Here is a 20,470-nt window from a genome sequence, read left to right as displayed (position 1 = left end):
CACTTCAAAAAGTACCATTCAGAAGAGAGGGAAAAAAGACTGGGAGAAAATATCTGCAAGCCATATATCTGATAAAGAACTTTTATCAAGTATATATATAAAGAATATTTAAAGTTAAATAATCATAAAATCTAATTAAATACAAATAAGATTTGGACAAACACTTTATCAAAGAAATTATACAGATGGCCAGTAAGCACAGGAAAAGATACTCAGTATCATTAATCGTCAGAGAAACAGAAATTTAAACCTTAATTAGATACCACTTTATATGTTTCACAAAACTGACAAGGATGTGAAGAAACTAGACTCCTCATACATTGCTGGAGGGAATGTAAAACTGTACACATTTTGGAAAACAGTTGCACAGTTACTTAGGAAGTTAAACATTAATTTACCATATGACTGAGTATTCCCCTTCCAAGATATCTACCCAAGAAAAATGTTATGAACTGAATGTTTCTATCCCTCCAATATCTGAGTGTTGAAGCCCTCAACCCTCAGTGTGACTGCATTTTTGAGATGGAGCCTCTAAGAATGTAATTAAGGTTAAATGAGGCCACAGGGGTGGGGCCTGATCTGAAAGGATTAGTGTCCTTAAACAAAGAAACACCAAAGACCTTGCTTTTTCTCTCCCTCCATGCACACACAAAGAATAGGACATGTGAGCATACAGGAAGAAGGCAGCAACCCAAGAGTGTTCTCATCAGACACCAACACTACTAGAAGTTTTATCCTGCTGCCCAGAACTGTGAAAAAATAAATTTCTGTTCTTTAAGTCACCTAGTCTGTGGTGTTTTGTTACAGCAGTCCAAGCAGATTATGACTCAAAATAAAATATATATGTCCTTACAATGACTTTTACATAAATATCCATAGTAGCATTTTTCATAATAATCAAAAAGTGCAAACAATCCAAAGTCTCTTAACTTTTGAGTGGAAAAACAAAATGTGATATTTCTACAATGGAAAATTATTCATCATTGGAAGAAATATATTCTTGATACATGCTACAACATGTATGAACATCTAAAACTCCTTCTAAGTGAAAGATGTCAGACACAAAAGACTACATATTGTCTAATTTCATTGACATCAGATGCCTGGAAGCAATAAATCTGTAGAAACAGATCTGTGGTTGGCTGGGGCTGATGTGGGAATGGGGACTGACTGATTGCAAATGTGCATGAGGGATCTTGTTGGTGATGGAAATGCTCTAAAAACTGGATTTTGGTAATGGTTGCACAACTCTGTAAATTTACTACTAATAACTGAATCGTCATTTAAAATAGATGGATTTTATGATATGTAAACTATACCTCACTGCATCTGTTGGAGGAGGAGGAAGAAGAGGAGGAGGAGAAGCAGAAGCAAAAAGGAAGACAGACACAACTGTGGTGGGAAAAAAACAGAAGTGAAGTATTTGGTTCCTCAACATTGGGTATCCTCCCCAGGGTAGCAGGAGCAGTAGAATACCGGTCTCATATGGTAAGATGTTTACAGAGGTACTTATAATTGTTATGCTAAGGTTTAACCTACTGGAACAAGGAAGACCCAAAGAGGGTAGGTTTAAATAAGATAGGGGGTTATGCTAATATATAACAGTTCACCCAGGGTAGCTCTGCTCTACAGGAGAGCCAGGTTCCTTCTGTCTCATTCCTCTGAAACCTGCTAGTGCATAGTCCTTACCAGCATGGTGAGAGCTGGGTCACAGACACAGCAATATTCCAGTTCATTGAAAGGGGAGAAGTGTTGTCTAGGGCAAGTAGCTTGTCTTTAAGTTGGAAATGACTTGTAACTTGTCCATACTTCCACGCACATTCTATTGGCCTTCTATATAACTGCAAGGAAAACTTGAAAATGTAGTTCTATTGGGGGTGGGGGGTATGGATCCACCTAAAACTGCTACCGTGGAAGAGGAGAAGAATCTATTTTGAACAGTTTAATACCGTGGATGAAAACAGTTTATTCAACTTATGGTAACAGATAATAGCAATAATCCATACAAACTGTTGATGGTGAAGAGATTAAGCTTAAGTAACTAGCAGGTACACTGACTCTCTTCACAAGCCTGCTGACAGGGTTTCTACACACAACAGAAAGTCAGACAGGCTGCATCTATAATGTGTGGAAATAGGTGGCTGGCATCAATCCTAGGGCTGAAGTTCAAATAAGGGCTTCAATTTACAAAACAAATTTGCAAAAACCAGGCAGGGCCTGAAGATGTAAGAGACTACAGGTACTGGCCAGATAATTTACAGGTAGTTACAAAAAGAAAATAGGTCCACAATTAATGGAAATCAGGTATTAACGTGGTCCTGAGAAGACAGGCGAATTTGAGTTGCTGATATTATTACCAGAACCTGTACACACTCTCTGCCGTCCTGAGGGGCCCACATCACCTGCTCCCTGTCATCTTTCAGGTCTCTGCTCAAAATCATCTCCTTAAAGAGCTCTTTTCCTGACTGTTCTCCTTAAAATGATACCCCTCACTTCATCATCGCTATCCCTCTTATGCTGCTTCATTTTAAAAAATTTTTCATACCAACTCTTCAACCTGAAATTGTATATATAATTTGTTGTTCCCTCAACTAGAATAGACATTCCAAGAGAGCAAGATATTTATGTTTTCACTACTATACTATGAGTTCCTAAAATAATTCCTAGCTCAGAGTAGACATTCAATAAATATTATCAAATAAATTGAATGAACGCACATACATTAGCAGCACAGCAAGGTTGGCAACAAAGCTGAGATGATGTCAAATTACTTCAAATGTACTGTTATGTTTGGTACCAAATACTGGGGTCACACTGAACATGCAGTAAACAAACAATTATTTCTAACCGTGGGTGAGGAAGAAAGTAAAAATATAAAACTAAGATCGGCACTCCTAGAAATCCCGTAACACTTCATTTTACTGCTACTGAGAACTTTATAATTGATTACACTTTGTTTCACAATTGCTTATATATATGTTAATGTTACTTATGTCTGTTACTTGCTAAACATAAGATACTTGAAGCTAGAAACCACATTGATTCCTCTTGATATCTCTTTCAGCAATAATTATAGTATCTTGCAAATTAAAAGTTCTTAATAATATTTATTTAGATGGAAAAATAAATTAATCAATAATTAACAAACAATGAATGCTGATTTTCACAGATTGCAGAGCATTTTTTATTCAAATAAACAAGCTTCATTGGCTACTTTAATAATATGACCAATAAAAAAATATTTTTAATTTAAAACAACTACCTCACTTAAAGAAAAAGAAAAGAGAGTAATCACAGACTGTGCATATAAAGGAACCACAAAACAGGATATCATTATTCTTCACCTACTTCTGTCCACCTCGGTTAGGAAACAATCCATGTTTTCATGTAACAGTGCCATGACACTCTGAGTTACAGCACACAATGCCAAATGTGTAGTAAAAATCCTCTGAGAGCATTAGTCAATGCATATGCATAACACTTTTATATTATAAAACTTGAGGGCTTATCTCTTTCTTTAATGTGAAAAGCAATTACTCTTCTGTAGATGTGGAATAATTATTTTAAAAATATCACTTGCTCTTAAAACACAGCGGAGGCATTGTGCTTTTGAAGCAGCCACTTTGAGCTCAAATCATTTTCAGTACTTCTGCTGCATTACCAAAAAAAAAAAAAAAAAAAAAACACTAAGACTTTGCTATATGAAAGCTGATGTCATTATTAATGTCTTTATTCATGCTTAATTTTACTTGCTGAATCATGATTTTCTCCATGTTGAATTCACTATTCTACCACTGGTTTTGGAAAGGTGTGATCTTGAAGCTGGGAACAAGATAAACACCTTGACAGAAAAGTTACCTTTCTGTCCTTGTGGCCTGATGCTTCCATTCTCAGCCCAGCCCCACCTCCAGATCATATTTTTCATAGTCACAAAGATGTATTTTTGAACATGGCTGCTTCTCTGATTAGATCTTTTCTCCTTTCAGAGTAGAAAGCATGCCTTACTATTCTTCCTCTTTATTTCTTCTTTACCTTCTCCCTTAACTCACTATCCCTAGGCTGTAAATCATCTCATTTTCTACTGAATTTTGTATTTTGTTCCTCAAGAAACCACTGCCTAGTAATTATGTTATCTGTGCACATATATTTATTCTTCCTTAGTGGTTTAAATCCTTGAAGATGCAGAGTGCTCCTAAGTTACATCTACATTCTTCACTAATTCTACCTCACTATCTTGTACTGGGATGCTGAATAATGTTGGACGAAGGAAGGAATAAAGGATCTTACAATGTTGGTTATGCTTTTGTGGACCTTTTCTGTTTACTCTTTCTCTGCTGCCTGCTGTTTGGCCATTTGCTGTTCATTAGTATCTACTAAACCATGGGTCTGGGAAATAAAGAGATAAAATGCAAAACAGTTCTTTTGTAACTTGCTATTTTCTCCTTATTACTCTTTATAAGTTACTAGGTAACCAAAAAATCTTGGCTGTGCAATTTGTCCAACAATAAAATATGTTTTTTTAATTTTTTTCCTGTAGCAACTTAATAAGGAGTCTAGTTTGTACAATAAAGCACTCCTACAAAGGATGGAGTAAAAGAAAGATATAAGGAAATTCTCCCCATAGAAAACAGAGTAAAATATTCAAGAATTTGTGAACAATGGATTCATCAACTTCCTTAAAGTAGAGGATTTTCAAAAAGAGACATTTAAGATCCACAACTGGAACATTAGTTTTCATCAAGTTCATTCCATTTGTCATATTATTTTAAGTAAAAAGAATTATGTTTTCTCCAAGAGAAGTCACTCAACCATGCTGTGGGGTGGCCATTTGGAGATCAGTCCTGCTTCCGGTCAGACCTCATGCCCTTCTGGAGGGACACTGCCTCTCAGCATCTTTAACATCAAGTCAGCCTTTGTTGTGCTGCTAAAATACCAACGAACATGAAGATTTCATCTTGTAAGAGACAGAAGATAAAGGTCTGTGTGAGGTGTTCTTTCTAAGTTTTGCAATATGATGTGCATGCATTAGTCTGAATAATACATTCCAACAGATAACACTTCCTGATTAGATTGAACAAGTCATCAGCTCACATAGAGTGAGCTAAGATGAGCTTTTACGCATAGGCAGTTGAATGTAGTAGTTAATACTGATACGAGCTAAAATCCCAATAGGAAACCATGGCAAACTCAAAACAGCATAATTTGAGAAGGATTTATTTTTCAAAGACATAAATTACACAGATATGGGTGGGATGCAGCAGAAAAATGAGGAGTAGTACAAGAATTCAGAGGTCGTAGCAGTGAGGTAGTAACCAGTCCTAGGCCCAGAGGATAGAGAGGAGAGAAATTTGTGGAGTCCTGAATAAGAGTGACAAAGAGCAGGCTGCCTTCAGAAAAGCGTGACTTTGGTTTGAGGTAAACACCCAGCTCAAGGTGACCTCACACAGGAGACGGAAAATACATACCCTGAACTCACTCCCCTCCCCCCACTGATATATGTCTGGGACTCCCAATTAGCATTCTTAAACAGAAACCAGAGTAATCCAGGAACTATTTTAAAGGTTTCAGATGTGACCAGTTAGCTCACCTAACTGTATCTCAGTTTCTTCATCTGTCAAAAGCTAGTAAGAGTAGCTTATACTGCCTTATAGCTTATAAGGCAGTCTAAAGATTAGGTGAAAAAAATGAAGCACTTCTAACAGCTCATGGAATATAATAAACTATAAGTAAATGCCACTTCTCATTCTTGGGCTTTCCAAATGAGGCTCTTTTGTCAAGAGTATACAGCAAATATAAAAGCCACAAAATGATGTTTCTTTCGTGCATTACTCTGTATTAAAAGACCAAGAAAATTGAGTAAAATTCTTTCTTTTTTAACATTTCGTCTCATTCCTTTTTCCTTTTCACTTATATGAAAAGCCCAAACGTTTCCATACCTATAATCAAAATCAGTTACAGACAGGTGAATTTCAAATCCCAAAGGGGTTCAAGAATGACATCCTCACGCCCCAGATGTCAGTGAGACCCGCAGGACCATCAGAATTTCCTTTAGAACGCACTCCATTTCCAAAGGGAAAAACTGAAGCAGATTTGGGTAATGAACTCATGAATAACATTGCTACCCAGCAAATAATGACTTCACTGATGGAAATAAACATTTGCAAAGCAACAGAATAAAAACTTGAGTGTTCAAAAGATAATCAAATCCCTCAAACACATGGAGCAAGCCCTGCCTCCAAATGGTTTTCTCATATGTAATTGCCTGGAATGCTATTTCCTCTTATCTGCATGGCTAGCTACTTGGAAACTTCAAATCTTAGCATAAATGTTCCTTTTTGTATTTTCCATAATCACTCCATCAAAAATGAACTCCTGGTTTTAAACTGCACACACACACACACACAGCCCACCTGTTATTTGTTATCATAGTATCACCATAGTATCATCTGCTTTGCTTTATGCCATTCTACCCTTTTAAAAAAAAGAATATTTATTTGCTTCTTTAGCTCTTTTTGTATATCTCTCTTACTAGATTATAAATTCCTTGGGTGCTTGAGGTTAATTTATCTCACTCATCTGTATAAACTCCTAATACAGTGTACTGACTCGTGCATTAAATGTATCTTACAAATAAATGAACACTTGTCATTTTCATTTTTTAAAGAATAATGAATTGTTCTTGGTGATTCATAGTTTTCTTCCAGTTGGTCTCCCCTTCTCATATTTAAGGTTTAAGCAATTTCCAAGGAAAGGAAGTGTAAACTAGTGATTCATTCTGTGCTCTCATGGAGCCCTGGCATAAATTTTTGATAATGAATAATGGTGGTTTAACAACAAACCTGCCTTGTTCCACTGTAACAGATATAGTAAATAGGGGGTTAAAATTACCCATGAAAAGCATGAATCAACTTTGGAAGGATTACCACAAGAAAGAAGTGCTTGGTGAACTTATTTTGAGATAGATAGATAGAGATATAATATATATAATATATATGGTATATATATATATCATATAAACATTTGTATATATGATGACATGTATGGCATATATGGTATATAACATATAGACATAGTTTAATATATAGTTTAATATAAGCATATGTATTTGTATGGGTGTGCATATATAAATGTATATATATGATGAGTTAATATAGAGGTAAAACTCCTTTAAACTGGGCAAAATTACCTAGAAATTCAAAACAATAAAAAGATAAACTCAAAAATTTCAAACATAAAGATTATTGACAAATTAATGTAGCAGAATAAGAACAGGATTTGGGAGCAGACAGAATGAGGCTGATGTGTCAGTTTCTCTTTGACCAATAAGAATGTGTCACCTTTTTTTTTTTATCCCCTAGTAACTTTCTATCATCAGAACTACCTACACCGTGCTCAGTTTTAATAATATGAATAAGCACACAGGACCACCTCAACATATTCTGTTTGATTTTATATAAGTGTAAATTCAAAAGTAAGGTACAAAAATTAACACTGATTATTCAAAGTCATTCTATTCAAAAACATTTTCTATACAAAGATCATATCTGACTTTGATTTGTAGAACAGTTTTTTTTCCCAAAAAAAAATTCTGAGAAAACATATGTATTTTTTTACTTTGAAACATATTCCTCATGTATAATAGACATTTTATGTCTTTTCTATGTTTTTAAGTCTTTTTTATGTTTGAAAATACAGCTTAAGGAATCAGCTTAGCCATTCTTATTATCATATTATATTAGTCTATCAGGGACCAAAAAGCAAATATGTCTTGAAATAAGCCATGAATTCCTGAGAAAATAACATGATATTATGAGTTACTGAAGAAAACACTGGAAATTCAAAGAAACCAGTGATCAAGTTTTTAGAGTTAATATTTGCCCATATTGAAATAAAAAAGTGCAGAACATAGAAAGATAACCTTTTAAACAATCATGTCAGAAATAAACTCAAAATACCAGAGACGATGCACCTCTCAAAGTATAAAGTTTTCCTTGAATTCATTTCTATATTTGACCTTCACATATATCACTCTTCTACAACATTATGCCTCTCTACAACTGAATTCCATTTAGTTATGACTCAGTGCCTTATTTACTTCACTGATTGTATTAAGCCTACACAAATCATCAGAAAGCTTTAATTTGGTCCCCACAGGCTTTCTCTACTTCCCAGAAATGGTAACAAGGTATTTTAAATCCTCCCAACCCTAAGTACACATGTTGCAATATCACTACTATTTGCCAAATAAATTACACTACAAGTGTAATTCTCATCTTCCTGTGCTGACTAGCACAACTATCCCCTGAAGACAGAAAAAAGCAGAAGCATTTAATTTATATAACATTTTCTCAGCACTAGCATTCGGGATCTTGATAAGGAACAACAAGGGGGAAAATAAAAGACACTGACTAGGCAGTTATTAAGCTTAGTATTATCAATGGTATGCATGGGAACTACCAATACATGTGGTAAAGGATGTTTGGGAAGGTATATAAATTTATGATGGACACATGCAATGGTGCTAAGTCATCATGTACTCCACTATTATTAAAATGCATTTAGATTAGTAGAGGAACAAACCACAATTGTTACCCCATGTACTCATCATACAATAATCACATGATCATAGTATTCCTATGGAGTATGTATTTATCCCCATTTTATGAATAAATTGAGGCTCAGATACAATAGGTGTGTTCAAGGTCCCACAGGTAATAAGAGATGAAGCAGCATTCATATAAAGGCAGATTTATCTAATTCCATGGCCCATGCGCTTAACTGCCATGTTTTTTTCCCCCAAGCAGTATACATGGTATCAAATTAAAGTACATACTGAACCAAATGTAGATATTGTGAGTGAACATAGTACAATATGAAGAATCAAGGATCAAAAAGGGGATGAATGAGGAGTTTTTACAAAGCACTGTAATGGGAGGTCAAAAGGAAGAGGAGCACTTGTAGGTCAGGATCTAACACATGATAATAAAGGTTAAGCTAACTGTGTTAAGATTATGAGGCAGCCAGTGGAGAGCACAGCATTATACACAGTGATTTGCTCAAGGCTGAAAGCTTAGAGGCACCCCAAAAGTACTTGCTGAGTCATTCTTTTTTTCCCAGAATATGCAATTACCTATTGCACATTGGCTTGTGTGTCCTGCTTTTAAAAGCAAGTGTTTCAACGATGATTCTTTTGAAAATTACAAAATAATTTGACAAAATATTGTATGGATACTACAAGACTATGCATAATGTGATTCCCATAAATCTAACAATACTTGCCAAGTACATGCAAAAATAAGTTGTTAAATGTTAAAATAGAAAGTCAGATTACTTTTGTTCTCAAATTAAGCAAGTAGACTGGATCATGTGAAAGTTGGATATTACTGATAGTAGTTTTTAAATTCTGAATACAGTTAAGTCATTTTTGGTTTGTCAACATGAACAAACTATTTTTATGACTCATTACAATTGCAGAGTGTACATAAGTGTGGTTTTTAACCTCATAAGCCATATATTCCGAGTCACTTTATGACACATAGGTGATTCTTTTACCAAATCAGTATCATAAAAGGCCGATTAAAAACTGAATTATGCTTCCATAATCATGCACTCTATCCATAGAGGTAGCAAGAGAACAGAAGAAAGGGGTATGATATTATTACAAGAAAAATATTTGGTAGAAAGAAAGAAGACTTAAGCAACAACCAAAGAATACATCTTTACTTCCATTAAACACAGCTTTCATAGAAAGCTGCTAAAGATTCTTCTAAATAAAACAAGATCCAGAGCAGCACACATTGCTAAAATATATATTTTATGAGGTAACTTACACAACAGTACACAATTGTAGATCGTAGGTAAAAGACCCCAAAGCAGAAAGGCTATAAAGTTATGATATAAAGACCTATAAATATCTGTGTTTCAATCTATTCATAGTAATAGAGATCTGTTACTTTAAAAGTGTGGTATTGAATGACTTAAGGGAAAGGCTTACCGATACGGGAGTACAACAATAAATCACAGAAAAAAGAAGAAAATTTAGCTTTGCAATGTGTATCTTCAATAAAATTATATTAAAAATACTGAATTTCTTTAAAAAAGAAATTCCCTCTCTTTTCTGAAAAAGAAATGTTTTAAAAATCTAGAACATCATGTTTCTTTCTACTATTACCACAATTAAAAACACAAGTTATACGTAGAAGGCAACGACATAATGTCTTTTCATGCTCTAAAAATCCACAGCCCACCTCAGATACATGTTTACGCTTCCTGCAGGCAGACATTATTTCCTCTCATTTGCTATCTCCTATTGTAGCTGGCCCAATCTTGGAACAGTAATAGGTTTTTAATAAGTATTTGGATAGATTGATTTCACTGGGTACCCTCAAAATTAGATTCCCAATACATATTATTTTAATCCTTCCTGATGGGCAATTCTTTAATGGAAAGGCATAGTATGAGATAATTAAAAGAATGCATGCCTGAGTTGTCCCTAACAGATATAGAGTTCTTTATATTTTAATACTACATTGATGATAAGTACTAAAGATCACACAATAAGCAGATTCTGAATCCAGATCTTATAGGCCAGTCCTTAGAAAGTGGCGGTAGGGAGAAAAGTGATCCAGAACTTGGCACTGGGGAACTGACCAACCTAAACATCCCAGACTCATGGAGAGAATCAGGTGGTCCAGACAGCCATCAAATGTACATCGAGAATCCCTCCTGCTTTGTGAGTGTCTGAAGATGGCCAGTCAGCTGCAACACTATTCCTCTACCCCTTTGCACGTGTAGCTAGGCACCAGTTACATAAAGAGCGTTGGGCCTAGAGACAAAGTACGACACTGGCCTTGATGTGGAAAGGGAAGAAGGAATGAAAAAATGGGAAAAATGAACAAATGAATGAATGAGAAGAATAACTACAGGATGTTCAGAGATTTTTTTCTTGGTTCCTGGAGCCACTAATTTTCAAGTTCAGTTGTCAGGCAATTCAAAAAATAAGCTGAAATTGGAGTTATCAAAATTGGTCCAGGAAACACTGGCTGATGAGGTATACACACTGCAAACCTATGCTAGGAAAGTTGCAGAATCCAATCTAAGAATTTTGGAATTAGCAGATTTTTTTATCACAGTAAAAATATCCTATTAAAGCAGAGAGAAATATAAATTATGAGACTAAGCCCTGGAATAAAGCATCAAATAGTGCAGCCACATAAATCATTCTTTTACATATACATCTTCTTTGAACTCAGATTTAGCCTGTGGCACCAGAAATACTCACAATGAATTGTGATGTGTTTCAGAGAAGTGCTTTTTCCTACTTAGATTTCCTTATACTGTTTATGGCTCTGCTACTCTTCTGTTATCCCTTTTACACACATGATACGGATATGTGTATATTAAAAATAAAGAAATGAGACTGATTTCAGAAACCATAAATGAAAGCAGTCTTATTGTTTGACACTTAACAGTAGTTTTATTTTGTAAGATATATGAGGCAAATCCAACTGAAATCATCACTGTATTAAAGTGAGATGTCTATTTTTACAAGACTCTTTGGGAGCAATCAATGTTCACGCCCTGGTGTGCAAAGGAGTAAGTTAAAGGTGCACCAGGCTGCAACTTGGAAGATGAGCAATCTCAATCATGGCTGCTTTTTGTAATAAAAGCAGCTTTTATAACTATATTGTTTATAATGGTTTTTAACATAGCAGAAAGGAGAAAAATTATGATAGTTACTCCTTTTTCTTTCAAATAGAATCATTTGTGACTCTACAGTATAAATCCGTCCTTACACTCTTTTCACTATGCATTTCATTTTTAGGTATTTTTCCTAATAATTATTTCAAAATGTTTTAACTGAATCTTGCCATTCAATATCAACAGTGCTTAACATCCCTCCTGATACATCTGATGTATGCAAGAATTATACATGCAGTCATATTTCTGCATTCACCTTCCAATGTGAACATTTTTACAAATGCATTCTCCTTACATTCCCTAACCTTATTTTCTTATAAATCCCCACCTTTCATGGCCCATAGTGGTGTTGGTCTCAGTTAAGTGCTAACAATATAAGCGATTGCTGTTGCTTTCAGTAGAGACAGAAGTGCCTTTCACATCAGCCATTTGTGTATCTATGTTATATCCAGTATATAGGTCCCACAGAGGAAACAATCTACAAAAGAGATGTAAGGAGAGAAATCTAGCAACAGCTGCTTTGGTCCAGGTCAACTGAACCTGCAAAAGACCCTTTCTGGATTTCGGTGATAGTAATGAGTTCTTCGGGTTGCTGTCAATAGTTGGATGAGGTAGCAGAACAAAGGACAGCTACCATATATCCTTTAATCAATTTTGAAGTCAGCCACAGAAAAAACTAGAAGGCATCTTCAGCAATGTGAAGACTTCTCTAAAGAGAAACTGAATAATTATAATTTCTATAATCCTTTAAGAATCTAAATCTGGAAATTTGTTCTAAAGATTTGTGCAACATCTCATCTATAGAGATGAAATTCACCTTAAAAATACATCATTTATGTTCTAATTTCTTCACTATTTATAGATGAGGAAAACCAAGGATGAACGAACTGAGTGAATTATACAATGCAACTGCTGCTGATCAACTAGATTGGTATTTTTCTACTAACCATGCCATCTAAAACCCACGAACATAAATAGTATATATCACAGCAAAACCATGCTCAAAACCATGAATTTTTAGATGTTCATCAGGAATGCCAATGCATAAACAATCGGTAATAATGATATCACTGAATTTCGTGTCCATCTTTAGAATGTAAAAAACAAATAAGCTGATTTAAGGACCTCTATTATAGATTTTAATGGTATTGCAGCCAAGATATGATGATAGAAAAGTTGGCCATCTTTGATGGTTCAGTTGAAGTTTTCTTCTAAAATACTTCCTCAAAACATTTAAGAAAATACTCCGGAATACTTTTTTGTTCTCTTTCAGTTGAATATTTTCCCTTATTTTTGCAAACTAATCAATTACAATAAGAGCTCTAGAAAGAATTATTTTTACTTCTAAAATTAGCTGAGATCTTTCTTGATATTGAATGGAGAAACAAATTAGCTCCAGAGTTTCCTAGAACTTATTTCAGATTCATTAGCCAGAGCAGACCATCAAAATAACTGGTCCAGAACATCCTGTTAGTATCAAAACCCATCAGGCAAATTGTCAAGCTCTTCATTCTTTCTTGACAAATATCTAGCTGTCTCTATCTTGGAAACTTAAAACTTATTTACTTTCTCAATTTTCTTTCAATCCACAAATTCTTTCAAGTCACAATAGTTCTTTTGAGAGATATTTTTGTTTCCAGAATTTAGTTGGCAGCAGAATGGCTACACAAAGCAATATGTAAACAGATTAACTGTGGTACTTTAAAAATTGTCTTTGTTTTTCAAATTGTAGTCTCTAAAAAGGTGTGAGGGGCATATTTATTCAGTCTTTCTAATTCCCTTCTGCTCATTGTATTTTTTTCATTGCTTTATCCACATTTTTTCAGTCAAAGTGGATTTTTTAAAAGCATGAATATTTTAGCACGTCTTCAAAGTTAATTTACAATTATTAATATGTAGTTAATAAGAAGACAGTCACAAAAGTCAGTCAGTCCTAATTTTTTCCTGCTTTCATTCCAGTCAATAAAACTAACAGTTGAGAAAGAAATATCATAGATACTTCTTTTAAAGAATAATATATACTTCTTAGTGCATATATTCTTCTACATTATTGGGTATTTTCCACAATTTCTACTTTATTGTTTTTGCAGACTGCTTTATGAATTCTAACATTAATTTAGACAGCTTTTAAACATTTCTATAGAAAATTTGTCAACATAACCATGATTTAAAGTTACAAATTCCCAGGATAATTCTGATTTAAAATGTAAGAAAATAACTGGGTGCTTCTATTAATCTGATTTTTTAAATTGATGTTTGCTTATTAAAATTAAAATTCCATCATATTAATATGAACAACCTATTTTATGGCAAAACAACTTTTACTTAAAACATTTCTGTTCATTTTATTAAAATAATATTTTTTCACTCCATCAAATTAATAAGAAGTAAAATCCATTAGACCACTAATCATTCTAACCATTCCCTTACTGACAGAAATAAGCATAAATAAGCTTTGATAGTAGCCAATGCCACTGATCAAAAACACATTCCAAAAAAGGTTACCTGTATATCATGCAGATACATTAAATTAAAAACATTTATCTTCCTTACCTCTTCAATACTTTTCTTTAAAAAGTTTCCTGCCAAACTTTACTCCATTTAATATCTTGTCCATATTTTCTTCTGCCAAATCCTCTTTAAGTTTTTAATAAATGTTTCATTTAACTAAATTAATTTTGTATTAGTATCTTTAGTCTACATATATTATCACAATAAAATATAAAACAGATTAACAACAAATACTTTCATGGGCAATGATTACTTTGCCAATCAAAAGGCTAAATATTTCATTAGAATAATAGCATCAAAACTAGAATTTTATTAGTGTATGATCTTTCAATCAAAACCTTTGTTCATATAAATGATCTTCCAGTATAATAAAAATAATTTGTATTTGTATGACTTTGTACCTATGAAAAATTTTAATTCACTCAAGTATACAGAGAGAATGGAGAAAAGTGCTTTAATATTTGGCACATTGTAGAGAGTAAAAAATTTATAGCCTAGGTCAGTATGTTAGGATCCCAGCACAAAATCTTTGATTTGTATGTAGTGTCTGAAAGTTTTCCTTCTCAAAAGGAAAACTTTTGAGAAGGAAAACCTCCTTCTCAAAGAAGGAAGTAAACAAATTTACTTAAATTTATTTTAAGTAAATTTAAGTAAGTACATAAATTCCTTTCTTATCTTACCTCAAAGAAGACAAAAGTAAAAATTCAGATAGAAAGTCGTATTTTTAAGGAATGCTTCATTTACACTGAAGTCATAAAATGTTGTAAAGTTTATATTATAAATATTTATGACCATTTTCATATTATATTTCAAGTAAAACAATAACTTTCCACACTCTGCCCTTTCAGAAGTGGAATACAGCATTAAAATTTACCAAATACTCTAAAAGAAAAGCAATGCAGCAAAGATACAAAAATGATGTCCATGTTTAATGGCATTTTAAATTTTTAATTTCATTGCCATTTGAATTGAACCAAAGAAACAAACAAAATAAAAAGTGGAGTGCTGATGGACCTTACCTTCTTGAACTGCTTGAAAAGGGTTGTTGCCATCAACAAATGTCACCGAAAATGTGATTTTCTCAGTCTGTAAGATCTCCTCATTCTGGTTGAGGTCGCCAACTGCCGTGCGAAACACCTCATCATCCTTTTTGGCAGATTCATCAAAAATTGCTCCTAGAAAGAAGTGAGTATCGCCATTAAACAATAACATAAATATTCTGTCATGCCCTCCGGAGTTACGCCAAAGAGACTTATGAATTGAAAAACGTATACTTTCACTTAAAGCATGCACTTTATTTATTACTGAAACACATTGTACTGGAAGCAGTGTGAGAGCTAAGCAGGAATGCAGTTAGTTCTCCCAAATGGAAATGATGAATAGTACATCAAAGTGTTTTGCTGGAAGAGTATCGGGAAGACATTATAATAAATACAAAAAGCCTTTGCAGGACAAAGTGGTTAAATACACTGAATGTCTCATGTCATGAGATCTTTAAGAATTCATAACTTGTAGAATTTTCTTTTCTGAATAATAGGAGAAAAATCAGGAAATTTTCTGAGAGTCCATTCTTAAAGTAAATAGGAATCAAATTTCTACAACGATTTTAATTTACTTTTTCTCTTTATTTCCTTCCTTCTTTCCTTTCTTTCTTTTTTTTTTTTTTGGAACAAGAGTTTCAGTATCTTTTACAATAGTAAATTCAATAATATTTATTAAAAATTTAGAGACATACAAATCTCTGAGCAGAAGTAATGGAGACATATTTCCTGAAGAACTAATATAAGTTCTAGTGAATAATTATGGCATTTTTCCTTCATATGTAATAATGATGATGATGATGAAAAGAGTTGTGGCTAACTTTGATTTGACTGTGTGTTTGTCAGTGTATTGATTAAACATCCCAGTTCTAAGAGTAAACTGATTACAAATCCTGACTCTGACATTTGTTAAGTATATGACCTTGAGCAAGGGATTCAAATTCTAAACTCCACATTCATCACCTGTAATATCTAATAATAAAAATAATATCCATCTGTAAGGATTATTAACTGTATTAAATGATACTATGCCTGCGAAATGTAAGTAAATTGTGGTAACTAAATATGTCTCAATACATGCTAGTGTTTTCTTTTTTTAAATACTGTAATATAATCCAAACAAAGCTTAACATGTTCTATTATTTTCTTCATATTACAGTATTTAATTTAATCTTTAAAATAACTATGTGATATGTACACTACTACACACACATACAGTTTTTAAAATTAGGATTCCATGCAAGAAATATGCCTAAGGTTCCACAACAAGGGCCAGAGCTTTTACCTCCTTACTCCAACATCCTTGCTTTACATCACTATGGGATACTGCCTTCCAGGATTGCACCCAAAAGACATAAAAGTGTTCTAACAGGGATTCTGACTTTACAGCATATCTGGAGTTTCTTTCCCATCTGGCCATGCATACTTTATTTGCATTCATTCTGACTCTTCCAGTTCTAAGCAAGCACACATTTTTAAATTATTTACTTTTTAATCATAAATCATTGGGACAATGTACTTTTTGTATTTTTGAATAAACCTAATGAAGACCCTGTTGACAAAAAGAGACATATACCTCAGGGTCAATAACATGATAAAGGAATAACTATATATGTACATATCCACATACACATCCATATACACATAATACATGTTTCTTGACTATATTCATTGCAGTGTAAAAAAATAAAATTATGTGTATATAAAAATGACTTTTTTCCACATATAAATATAATACAGGTATTATATACACATATGAAAAGATAAACACACTATACATGCAAACACAAATATGCATGTATATGTTTACACATACACACAAATACACATATATGTATAAACAGAAGCAGACACACTTTACATCTATCAATTTTGTTGATTTAATAATTCTGTAGCTGAAGCCCCAAGTCTTCTAGCAAAAGATAATTATGATATTAAACATGCATTATTAGAGTCAATTCATGATAAAGCAAGGATGAAACTATGTCCATTATTGACAAGTGTGGCAAGTTTTGACCTCTCCACCCTATGTGGCTTCACCATGGGAAAGCAAGCAATGATTACTTTTTGCTAGAGAAGGCAGAGTGTCTAATAGTCTTACTGTGTCAGCTTGGCTTTCTCTTACCACTGCTCTTCTATGTTTGCATGGATTCATTGACTACTTTGACCAGCCTTTTTAAATGCTTCCTTTACGTTTCCTATGTATTTGAATACCTGCCATGGCTAAGAACATGAGAAAAGGGTGAAGAAATTTTTTAAACTGATACATAAATTATTTCTTAATTACACTATTATATAGCTAATACCCAGACTATTAATATTTTATTGATGTAATCAACATATGTAATAGACATTAATTTCTGACCTATCCTGTCACCTGAATTAGAAATATACTTTATAAACTAATATTTAGGCAATAAATTTTAGATTTATCTTGATAATTTTAATTCACATTCATGAAGACTCATTTTAATTTGTGATAATATTTATGAGAATCTAAGTTAATCCTTACACTGAAATCTAATAGTATCAGAGTGGGATATAAAAATTTCTTTAGCAGCTTTTTAGGAAGTGTGATATAAATGTGCTATAATTGGAGCTGAAATAACCAATTTGTTTTAAACCAGATAATCTAAATGTCTATTCGCAAAGAAGTGATGTATGTTTATATAGAGATGTTTCAGCTTGTCATGGGTTCTAAATGGGTCTTTTAGAAAAGTTTCTAATCAAACTTTTTTTATAGCAGGTGATGTTATTGACTTCTGCTGAGTATTGCTAACACATTTTTAATGGAAGCATTTTACTATTACCTGACAGAACACTTAAAATTGCTTTAAACATTAAACCTGGCTTAATAAATGGCAGAAACCTGCCAAAATGATAAGAAATTAGTCATTTCTGTGCTGAATTAAGACATACTGAAAGCAAATGCACAAAAAAAGCAGTTCATCTTTCTGCAAACAGCAAAGAAGTACACAAAAGAAATGATTCATCTTACTGCACACAGGCAGCATAACCAAAGAACAGGAAATCCTAGTCAACATTTCAAATACACTTATTTATTTATTTACTTTTTCCTTCAGCTATAAACTCTCATCTTAAATTTGGCTTTTTACCACAAAAGTATTGTTAAATGAAGCATTTTGTATCAAACACAAGTATTCTGAAAACAACCTTGTAAGTTCCACATGAAGAATCTCAGGAAAGACAGTTCTTTCTTATGTCATGCACTTCCAATAGTATTGCAATGTCATCTCTTTATCCTTTGTATTAATACACACATATTAGCAGTCTAATTTAACATCAAATATCCTAGATTTACTTCCTGAAACTAAAGTTTCTCAAATGCAACATACATAGCTATATAGCTTACATGATGACACAGCGTCTATTTCTTTCCCAGCTATTTTTATTAGCACATTTTAACTGTCAGTTTTATTTTATAACCTGGAGGTGAAAACCAGATCCAACTTATTGTCAAGATGAAATAATTCTTCCACCACTTACACACTCACACAGACACACACACACACACACACACACACACACAGTGTTTGATCAACAAATTATACTCTATTTACACTTTGCATTGGCCAAACTGGAGGGAAGAATAACCAAGCAACAGGCAGAGAACAAACACCTCCTAAATATTCCCGTTAGACCAATTTTTAATTAGTCATTTCCATTATTTGGGACTGATGATCTGCTCCGTACATGGAAGGGAAAAAAGGCATCACTTATCCTGACACAAAGAGAGTGGCATATTCAGGTGAGTCTACATACAAGTTTTTTGGTTTTTTTTTAAACATCTTTATTGGAGTATAATTGCTTTACAATGGTGTGTTAGTTTCTGCTTTATAACAAGGTGAATCAGTTATACATATACATATATCCCCATATCTTTTCCCTCTTGCGTCTCCCTCCCTCCCATCCTCCGTATCCCACCTCTCTAGGTGGTCACAAAGCACCGAGCTGATCTCCCGGTGCTATGCGGCTGCTTCCCACTAGCTATCTATTTTACATTTAGTACTGTATAGATGTCCATGCCACTCTCTCACTTCGTCCCAGCTTACCCTTCCCCCTCCCCGTGACCTCAAGTCCATTCTCTAGTAGGTCTGTGTCTTTACTCCCTTCTTGCCCCTAGGTTCTTCATGACCATTTTTTTTTTTGATTCCATATATATGTGTTAGCATATGGTATTTGTTTTTCTCTTTCTGACTTACTTCACTCTGTATGACACATTCTAGGTCCATCCACCTCACTACAAATAACTCAATTTCGTTTCTTTTTATGGCTGAGTAATATTCCATTGTATATATGTCCCACATCTTCTTTATCCATTCATCTGTTAATGGACACTTAGGTTGCTTCCATGTCCTGGCTATTGTAAATAGAGCTGCAGTGAACATTGTGGTACATGACTCTTTTTGAATTATGGTTTTCTCAGGGTATATGCCCAGTAGTGGGATTGCTGGGTCATATGGTAGTTCTATTTTTACTTTTTTAAGGAACCTCCATACTGTTCTCCATAGTGGCTGTATCAATTTATATTCCAACCAACAGTGCAAGAGGGTTCCCTTTTCTCCACACCCTCTCCAGCATTTATTGTTCGTAGATTTTTTGATGATGGCCATTCTGACTGGTGTGAGATGATAGCTCATTGTAGTTTTGATTTGCACTTCTCTAATGATTATTGATGTTGAACATTCTTTCACGTGTTTGTTGAAAAATATGGAACGCTTCACGAATTTGCATGTCATCCTTGCGCAGGGGCCATGCTAATCTTCTCTGTATCGTTCCAATTTTAGTATATGTGCTGCTGAAGTGAGCACTACATACAAGATTTTAAATACAAAATATATCATCCTTGTCTACTTATGTCTTAGAAAGGAAGTAATTATAGTTTATAGTAGTATTAAAAACATGTTGAAGTCTTAATTTTTTAACTATTGTAAAGGGTCATACGTACAAGTTAATAAAACCATGTTCTAAAAATTCGCATTTGCAAATATGCCTGTTAAAAACAAAGATTTGTAAGAAGTTATTAACCTGGGACTTCCCTGGTGGTGCAGTGATTAAGAATCCACCTGCCAATGCAGGGGACATGGGTTCGATCCCTGGTCCGGGAAGATCCCACGTGCTGCAGAACAACTAAGCCTGTGCGCCACAACTACTGAGCCTATGCTCTAGAGCCCTCAAGCCACAACTACTGAGCCCAC

At 33.8% G+C, this 20,470-nt stretch overlaps 1 protein-coding gene and 1 non-coding gene across 2 annotated transcripts in view; both read right to left on the bottom strand.

Annotated features, from left to right (window-relative positions):
* Positions 1 to 20,470, bottom strand: part of GRID2 (glutamate ionotropic receptor delta type subunit 2) — a 1,394,429-nt gene that overhangs the window by 1,108,339 nt on the left and 265,620 nt on the right. The window contains exon 2 of the mRNA XM_036853844.1: positions 15,231 to 15,386. Coding sequence (XP_036709739.1) covers positions 15,231 to 15,386 — 156 coding nt within the window. The remainder of the gene's footprint in view (positions 1 to 15,230; positions 15,387 to 20,470) is intronic.
* On the bottom strand, positions 19,977 to 20,083 carry LOC118896234. Its single transcript, XR_005020140.1, has one exon. It is a non-coding gene; the product is annotated as a U6 spliceosomal RNA (small nuclear RNA).

The sequence above is a fragment of the Balaenoptera musculus genome, chromosome 5 (genome assembly GCF_009873245.2).
Source record: "Balaenoptera musculus isolate JJ_BM4_2016_0621 chromosome 5, mBalMus1.pri.v3, whole genome shotgun sequence".
NCBI classification, from domain to species: Eukaryota; Metazoa; Chordata; class Mammalia; order Artiodactyla; family Balaenopteridae; genus Balaenoptera; species Balaenoptera musculus.
This window is presented reverse-complemented; position numbering and strand designations above follow the sequence as displayed.